At 44.2% G+C, this 9,867-nt stretch overlaps 1 protein-coding gene across 1 annotated transcript; it reads left to right on the top strand.

The window, feature by feature from the left end:
- Positions 1 to 1,159: 1,159 nt before the first annotated feature.
- On the top strand, positions 1,160 to 8,582 carry LOC139262253 (probable G-protein coupled receptor 139). The gene is made up of 2 exons (XM_070877396.1): positions 1,160 to 1,232; positions 7,681 to 8,582. Exons 1-2 carry the CDS (start codon positions 1,160 to 1,162, stop codon positions 8,580 to 8,582), a joined length of 975 nt encoding a protein of 324 aa, XP_070733497.1.
- The last annotated feature ends 1,285 nt before the right edge of the window (positions 8,583 to 9,867 follow it).

Genomic DNA, 9,867 nt, shown 5'->3' with positions numbered 1-9,867 from the left:
GGAGAAATTCAGAGCGGTGACTAAAAGCTTGGTCAAAGAGATAGATTTTAAGGAAGGCGGAGAGAGAGGTAGAGATGCGGGGGGGTTAAGGCAATGGTGACTGAAGGCTCGGCCACCAATGGTGGTTTAAAGGGAGAGGGGTGTACAAAAGTCCAAAGTCAGAGAAAAGGCCCATTGTGGGATGGGTTGGAAGGGTTGTATTCTGTTACAGAGATGGGGACTGGTGAAGCTGCAAAGGGATTTAAATATGGGGATGATCATTTTCAATTTGAACCATCGGAGGACCAGAGGTCAATGGAGGTCAACAGAGGCAGGGGTCATAGGTGCCTGGGACTTGGTGTGGGGTAGGGTCCGGGCTGCAGAGTTTTGGATGAGCTGACGTTTGTAGAACGTGGAGCACAGGAGGCCAGCTGGGGGAATGTTGGAGTAATTGCGAATAGAAGTGACAAATGCGTGGACCCTCTTTAAAACCCATGTCTTTATTCACCCATCCTCATCTCTCATTCCTTTGCTGAGCGCCATCTTCTTTATGTCTCTGTGAGGCACCTTGGGACAGTGTTGTATGTTATAGGTGGTGTATAAAGGCAAGTTGTTGTCCCAACACACAGGTGTCCACAGGTAGCATCATCTACAATGTGTACGTCCTGTATGATTTATAATCTCAATACAAAATGAGGTTAGAAGAAGTTTAGATTTTTTTAATACCTAAGCTCATAGATTTCAAAGCACAGAAAAGAAGGAGTTTTTTTTTAACTCTTTCCGTGTCAAATACACTAGGCAAATACTTGAAAAACTGTCTGAAAATCACAGATGTTTAATAGTGAATTAAAAGGACATGGTCTATAGATAATGTTAAAAGCACAGATGAAACTACCTACGTTTGATGGGTCAATAATACTCTTCTAACTGGATCACATTCATAGATATTTTCTATGGAATATCTTGTTTTGAGACTGTGTAAGCCCCAGTTAATTATATTCACTTGATTGTCTCCACTTGTTTGTTCCATGAACTGTACGTAATATTAAAAATGATGTAACTGAATTATCTCACTGGAGATTTCCCTCCTGTATAAATACGAGGCTCCTCTCGATGTATCATGTAATCAGGCAGAGTTGTTGCTTCCAGCAACGACAGAAACCATCACACCTCATGGAAAATGCGTGAACGAACAACACTCCATCAGATAGAAGACATTTACTACCCTGTTCTTGCAGTTATTGGAGTTCCTGGTAAGCCAACAAACCATTTATTGCAAGCAAATTACTTTTGACATGTAAATTTGTTCATGTTATTTTGAAATGTATCATTTCTTTGAACTTTAAAATTCTGTTTAATACCTAAGAACATAAGAAATAGGAGCAGGAGTAGGCATTTGGCCCCTCAAGCCTGTTCCACCATTCAATAAGATCATGGCTGATCTCCTACCTCAACTCCATATTCCTGCCCTATCCCCACATCTCTTGATTCACTTAATGCCCAAAAATCTGTTGAACTTCCTTAAATATACTCAACGACTAAGCATCCACAGCTCTTTGGGGTAGAGAATTACAAAGATTCACAATGCTCTAATTGAAGACATTTCTCCTCCTCTCAGTTCTTAATGCCTGGCCCATGACCCTGAGACTACAGCCCCTAGTTCTAGCCTCTGCAGCCAGACGAAGCAGCCTCTGAGCATCTACCCTATATAGCCCTCAAGGAATTTTATACATTACAATGTGATCATGTAAGATTTAGGATCACAGGTCACACACAGATACCTAATGGGGCTTAGGAGTTTTGAGGTATTTTATTAAGGATCTACAGTTCAATGTATAATCAGATATTACATGTAGTTAGGATATGTATAATAGATATACAACCCATGACAAAGAGCGATGTACGACCCCCGAAGCGGAATGCCATGACCGGACGGATGGATGGGCTGACAGAGGGTTAGATGCCCAATGAGACAGCGCGGAGGTCTCAGTTCAGCAGTCACTTCTCCTGGTCCGTCCCTCGAGCTGTTGGGGATGTTAGGTTATTCACCAGCATGGATCTATCCCGGGGGCTAAACTTGATCAGGGTGCTGAGTTATTCACCAGTATTTGTCCACCCTGAGGAAGCCTTCACCCCTCGCTGACTGACCATTTCACTCTCGGCCTTCTATCTTTATGCTCAATTTCGGTGGGGTGGTGATTGCCTGGTGTCAATCATTTTGTCCCTCAACTATGATCTAATTGTTCCTCCTTGCCTGGCTGACAAGGCCTTTTCTCTTATCTTTCTGGGAAAATGTCTTATGTTTTCGTGGGTTCCACGCTGTCTGGATATCCGGTCTTCTCCAGAGCAGTCCCATGATTTCTTAACATCCTGTGCTGTCTTGCATTTTGCAATCCTCTTCTCACTCGTTTGTTTTGGCCGAGAGGCCATTTGTCTCGATATTTGTTATCTGACCTTGCTGACATTCTTGTCATCTGTTCACAGTTGCATTTTATCATTTCTGTTCTTTAAGAAATTTTGTATTTAATAGCTATTTCTTACAATAACCACATTTTGGGACTAATAACTATTTCCCCTCTCATTCTACTGATCTCCAGAGAATATAAACCCATTCTACTCAATCTCTCCTCATAGGACAACCTTCTCATCCCTCGAATCAATCTAATGAACCTTTGTTGCACTCCTTGGATAAGGAGACCAAAACTATGCACAATACTCCAGGTGTGGTCTCACCAAAGCCCTGTACAATTGCAACAATGACACCCAAATTCCTCTGAATACCAACATTTTCTAGTCTCTCACCTTTCAAAAAAGACTCCACTTTTCGATTATTCTTATCAAATTGGATCATTTCACATTTTCCCTCCTCTACTCCAGTTGAACTTTCTATATCCCGATGCAGCCCCCTCACTTGCCCACCTAGCTTTGTAGTCAGAAACCTTGGATACATTACACTTGGTCCCATCATCTAAGTCATTGCTTTAGATTGTAAATAGCTGAGGCCCAGGCACTGATCCTAGTTTAAACCTGCGAATCTGAAAACTACCCATTCATTCCAACTCTCTGTTTTCTGTCCGAAAGCCAATTCATGCTACTCCCATTCCCATGAGCCTTAATCGTGCAAAAATCTCTTATATGCGGGTGATAAAACAGCGCCAGGGTCAGTGCAAGACCAGTGGGAGATAAAAGCTGGGAGCTGGGAACAGCAGAGGATAAAAACTGGGAGCTGGGAGCAGCGGAGGATAAAAGCTGGGAGCTGGGAACAGCGGGGGATAAAAGCTGGGAGCTGGGAACAGCGGGGGATAAAAGCTGGGAGCTGGGAACAACGGAGGATAAAAGCTGGGAGCTGGGAACAGCGGAGGATAAAAGCTGGGAACTGAGAGCAGCGGGGGATAAAAGCTGGGAGCTGGGAACAGCGGGGGATAAAAGCTGGGAGCTGGGAGCAGCGGGGGATAAAAGCTGGGAGCTGGGAGCAGTGGGGGATAAAAGCTGGGAGCTGGGAACAGCGGAGGATAAAAGCTGGGAGCTGTGAGCAGCAGAGGATAAAAGCTGGGAGCTGGGAAAATCGGGGGATAAAAGCTGGGAGCTGGGAGCAGCGGTGGATAAAAGCTGGGAGTGGGAGCAGCGGGGGATAAAAGCTGGGGACTGGGAGCAGCGGAGGATAAAAGCTGGGAGCTGGGAACAGCAGGGGATAAAAGCTGGGAGCTGGGAGCAGCGGGGGATAAAAGCTGGGAGCTGGGAGCAGCGGGGGATAAAAGCTGGGAGCTGGGAACAGCGGGGGATAAAAGCTGGGAGCTGGGAGCAGCGGGGGATAAAAGCTGGGAACTGAGAGCAGCGGGGGATAAAATCTGGGAAATGGGAACAGCGGGGGATAAAAGCTGGGAGCTGGGAACAGCGGAGGATAAAAGCTGGGAGCTGGGAACAGCGGAGGATAAAAGCTGGGAACTGGGAGCAGCGGGGGATAAAAGCTGGGAACTGAGAGCAGCGGGGGATAAAAGCTGGGAGCTGGGAACAGCGGGGGATAAAAGCTGGGAACTGGGAACAGCGGAGGATAAAAGCTGGGAGCTGGGAGCAGCGGGGGATAAAAGCTGGGAGCTGGGAACAGCGGAGGATAAAAGCTGGGAACTGGGAACAGCGGAGGATAAAATCTGGGAGCTCGGAGCTTCACCAACGGACGGACCTGTGAGGGGAGAGAGAAAAAAAAAATCAAAGTGTGACATCAGAGGAAAGCAGGTAAGTGATTGGCTGGTGAGTATTTCTCTATTTCTCTCTTTCTTCTAAACTTGGGAATTAAGAGCCATGGTACAGGTTAAAAACTATACGTAGATAATGTGATATTTCAAAATGTGAAAACTATTTAGTTAAATAAAGTACAATAGAGATGGAAGGGTAAGGCGATGATTCAGCTGTGGAGGCTGGGTCATTGAATATATTTAAGGTGGAGATAAACAGATTTTTGAGCGATAAGGGAATCGAGGGTTTTGGGGAGTGGGTGGGGAAGTGGAGTTGAGGTCAGAATCAGATCAGCCATGATCTTATTAAATGGCGGAGCAGGCTCGAGAGACCAGATGGCATACTCCTGCTCCTATTTCTTATGGCACCTTATTGAATGCCTTCTGAGAATCCAAATATACCATATCCACTGGTTCCCACATTTCTACCCCATCAGTTACATCCTCAAAAAACTCTAATAGATTTGTCAAACACAATCTCCCTTTCATAAAACTGAGGTGCCAATGCCGAATCATATTATGATTTTTTAAGTGCTGTGTCCCACATAATAGATTCTAGCATTTTCCCTACTTCTGATGTCAGGCTAACTGACCTATAGCACCCTGTTTTCTCTCTCCCTCCTATCTTGAACAGCAGGGCTATTTGCTACCATCCAATTCACAGGAACCATTCTAGAATCTAGAGAACTCTGGAAGATCAAAGCCAATGCATCCACTATCTCTGCAGCCACCTCTTTTAAAACCCATGGGTGCAGGCCAGCAGGTCCAGGGAATTTGTCGGCTTTCTCAGGACCCGTTCATTTTCATAACTAGAGTTCATCAACCATCACCAATTCTTCCATCGCCCCAGCTTCCTGCTCCCTCACACACTCTCAACTCTGTCACTACAGAAAAATCTGAATGAATTCTGATGTTCACCTTCTTCAGCATACTGCGGGCCCTCAACTGCTCTTTTCCACTTTTCTTAGGTTTCATGCTATTCATTTATTTACTAATTTCCAAGGTAATGAATGATGTTTGACATATATTTTCTAGCAAATTACTGACACAGTTTAAAGGATTGAATTACATTGTATTTATGGTCAGTGAAGCTTGTGAGTATTAAATTCCACATACATTCATCTCAAACTATCATTTCACTGGGATCTCTCTCTGTAATTCCCTTGCTCTCTGGAATTCATGGCTCGAGGGGTCGAATGGCCTACTCCTGCTCCTAATTCCCATGTTCTCTTATGTTCTCTTATGTTCAAGTACTTTTTAAATGTGATAAGGGTTTCTGCCTCTACCAACCTTTCAGGCAATGAGCTCCAGACCTCCACTACCCTTCTGGGTGATTTTTTTCCCCCCTCTTCTTCACTCTAATCCTTCTACCAACTACTTTAAATCTATGCCCCCTGGTTATTGACCCCTCTGCTGAGGGAAATACATCCTTCCTATCCACTCTATCAAAGCCTCTCATAATTTTATACACCTCAATAAGGTCTCCCCTCAGCTGCTCTATTCCAAAGTAAACAACCCCAGCCTATCTAATCTTTCCTGCTAGATAATATTTTCCAGTCCTGGCAACATCCTCGTAAATCTCTTCTGCACCCTCTCTCGTGCAATCACATCCTTCCTGTAATGTGGTGACCAGAACTGCATGCAGTTATCAAGCTGTGGCCGAACTAATGTTGTATAGTGTCCTAATATAACTTCCCAGCTCTTATATTCTATGCCTTGGCTAATAAAGTAAAGCATTTCGCATGCCTTTTTAACTACGGTATCGACCTGTCCTGATATCTTTAACGATCTGTGGACATAAACTCCAATGTCCCTCTGTTCCTCCACACCTCTCAGTATCCTTCCATTTATTGTGTATTCCCTTGCCTTGTTGCCTCTCCCCAAATGTATTACCTCACACTTTCCCAGATAGAATTCCATTTTCCACTTTTCTGCCCAACTGACCAGTTCTTCGATATCTTCCTAAATCTTTCTTCCTGACTGTCAACCACATGGCTAATTTTTGTATCATCTTCAAATTTCTTTATCATGCCCCCTACATTTAAGTCGAAATCATTAATATATACTTCCAAAAGCAAGGGGCTGAATACTGAGCCCTGTGGAACCCCACTGAAACAGCCTCCCAGTCGCGAAAGCACCCGTCAACCATTACCCTTTGCTTCCTGCCACTGAGCTAATTTTGCATTCAATTTGCCACTCTCCTTTGGATCCCATGGGTTTTTACTTTTTTGATCAGCCTGCCATGTGGGACCTTGTCAAAAGCCTTGCTAAAGTCCATGTAGATTGCATCAAAGGCAGTGCCCTCATTGATCTTCTGTGTTACCTCCTGAAATAAATGCCATCAAGTTAGATGGCAACAGAAAGTTGCAAAGGGACATTGATTGATTGAGAGAGTGGGCAAAACTGTGGCAGATGGAGTTCAATGTGGGGAAGTGTGAGTCCATCCACTTGGGACCTAAGTAAGACAGATCAGAGTATTTTCTAAATGGCAAGAAGCAAGGAACTGTAGATGAGAAGAGAGAATTTGGGGTCAAAATGTAGGAATCGCTAATAGCTCCTGAACATCTACAAAAAATAATTAAAGAGCCCAATGGAATGTTGGCCTTTATCTCAAGATTGGAAGGATATATTAGCCTGGGAGGGGGTGCAGCGCAGATTCACCAGAATAATACTGGGGCTGCAACGGTTAAACTATGAGGACAGGTTGCATAGACGAGACTTGTATTCCCTCGTGTATGGAAGATTAAGGGGTTATCTCATTGGGGTGTTTAAGATGAATAATGGAGTTGATAGGGTAGATAGAGAGAAACTATTACCTCTGGAGGGTGAGTTCAGAATAAGGGTGCATAACCTCAAAATTACAGTGAGGCAGCTCAGGGGTGATGTCAGGAAGTACTTGTTCACACAAAGGGTAGTGAAAATCTGGAACTCCCCACCCCACCTCCAAAAAGCTGTTGAGGCTGGGGGTAAATTGAAAAGTTCAAAACTGAGATTGATAGATTTTTGTTAGGCGAGGGTGTTGAAGGTTACGGAACCAAGGCAGCTAAATGGAGTTAAGATACAGAGCATCAGTGATCTAATTGAATGGCGGAACAAGCTCGAAGGGCTGAATGGCCTCCTCCGCTTCTAAAGTTCCTATGTCCCGATGTAATTCCCTTGCTCCCGAGGATTCTCAGCAAAGACCAGGAACCAGCAGGGAGGAATTCCCAAAAGAGAAACACAGCCTGATTCAGCACCTTTGTGATTTTCAGAGCATCACAGAATGTTGAAAGAGTTGGTGCAGAGGAAATCTTTAATGGCAAAAGCATTAACCTCGGGTAGAAGTCAAAGATATGGGGAAGGTGGATTGAGGTAAAAGATCAGCCATGATCTTACTGAATGGCGGAACAAGCCTACTCCTGCTCCTATTTCTTGCCTTGCTCTCTGGGATGTCTATGTATAATTACCTTGTTTTCTCTATTTATTCCAGTTAACTCATTGGCCATTCTGATCCTGTCCCGAGGAAAATGTGGTCTCTCCAAATGTATCACCCGTTACCTGGTGGCCATGGCAGTGGCAGATCTGCTGGTCATTTTCACTGACGTGATACTGTTTACCGTTATTCCTTTTCACTTCCCAGGTACTTACTTGGACACCACTCCTGCAGGTTCTGTCTTGCATGTCCTGCTTTCTGCAGCCACAGACATTTCAGTCTGGTTCACCGTCACTTTCACCTTTGATCGATTTGTCGCAATTTGTTGCCAGAAACTGAAAACAAAATATTGCACAGTACAAACTGCGGCTGTGGTTATAGCGTCAGTGAGTGTACTGTTCTGCTTGAAAAACATGCCTTGGTACTTTATATATGAACCTGACTATATAATTGACAATGTACCCTGGGGCCTCACCATATCACCCAGCTTTTACACCAATGCTGCATGGGTAGCATTTGACTGCCTCAGTGTTATTTTAACCCCTTTCCTTCCATTTGTTCTGATTTCATTGCTCAATGCTCTGACTGTCAGACACATTTTAGTGGCCAACAGAGTCCGCAGGAGACTACTGGGCAACAGCAATAGTGAGAATCACAATGACCCAGCGATGGAGAACCGAAGGAAATCCATCATTTTACTCTTCGCTATATCTGGAAGCTTTATACTGTTATGGATGACAAATGTTCTATATTTCTTTTATTGGCGAATTACTAACATTTATGATTACACAGGTCCCCATGATCCTGCATATATCACTGAACAAACTGGCTACATGCTGCAGCTTTTGAGTTCCTGCACCAACACCTGTATTTATGCAGTGACCCAGACCAAATTCAGACAGCAGTTGAAGCTTGCAATTAAATATCCATTCACTGCAATCGTTAAATTAGTTAAATAATGAAAGCAACTCACCTTAAACCAGAGCTTCCTTTCTAACATTGCAACTCAGTCTCTGCTTATTTATCATCCCACTCCCTCTCCATGTGAATCGGCAATGGGAGATCACTGACTCCGTTTACAGTGTGTCTTTACCATCCTATTGAAACTCCACACAATTCTGCAACAGATCGATTTTGAATGATCTGATGGTTGAACATTGAATTGAACAATATCTGACTACAGTTATTGCGTGAGATATTTCTGTATTGTGCGGCTAAATGGTCTCAAGCACAATTCTGATGCTGAATCGTTTACAGTAATCATGATTTATATGGAGGTACCGTCTTTCAGATGAGGTATTAAACCGAGGCCCCATCTGCTCTCTCAAGTGGATGTAAATGATCCCATGGCACTATTTTGAAGAATAGCAGGGCGCTATCCCCAGTGTATTGGCCAATATTTATCCCTCAATCAACATCACCAAAACAGACTGTTTGGTCATTAACAAATTGCTGTTTGTGGGAGCTTGCTGTGTGCAAATTGGCTGCCACCTTTCCTACGTTACAAAAGCAACTTCACTTCAAAAAGTACTTCATTGGCTTCAAAGCACTTTGAGACATCCGGTGATCCTGAAAGGTGCTATCTAAATGCAAATCTTTCTTCCTTTGTACGTTTACATATTATAATAAAGCCTGTACAACCCCTGTCACATGATTATCCGATTATTGCTCATGGGCTTTCATTGAAAGAGCGAGTGGTGAAAAATACAGTGAGCCTGAAATTGGGCAGCAGTTCTCCCACTGTAAAATGGGTGGGAGGTCGGCAGACAGCTGGAGAAACCACCTATATGGCTGGACATGGCCACACGCCATTTCTCGGGTGGTCCTGGGGTCTCTCTCCGACATTGCAGCACAAACCAGGAGATCCCCCCTGGGGATTTCCAGGTCTGTGTCATCATTAGCCCCAGGAACTGAGGACATGGATTGCTAGCAAATGGAGAAGGCCACTAGTCCCCAAAATCCAATCTCATTTTGAATCCTCAAGCCAACGTACCCACGGACCTTTCACCATATCTCTCCTTCATATCTCTCTCTAGCCTTTACTAGGCGGCAAGTTTCCCAAGAGTACAGGGCACAGTAGATGGCACCCATGTGTTCAGCATATATCTTGCCTTGTGCGAATGGGTTCTGTTGCACCAGGTAACTGAGCTCACCACTCAGCATTTATGCTTCACAAAATAAGCTCATTGTGTGCCCACAAAACATGATAGACTGCAGTGTTCCTGCAGGCAAGGTGTGTATAGA

The sequence above is a fragment of the Pristiophorus japonicus genome, chromosome 4 (assembly GCF_044704955.1).
Source record: "Pristiophorus japonicus isolate sPriJap1 chromosome 4, sPriJap1.hap1, whole genome shotgun sequence".
NCBI lineage: Eukaryota > Metazoa > Chordata > Chondrichthyes > Pristiophoridae > Pristiophorus > Pristiophorus japonicus.
Note: the sequence above shows the minus strand (reverse complement) of the source record. Positions and strands in the feature narration are given on the sequence as shown.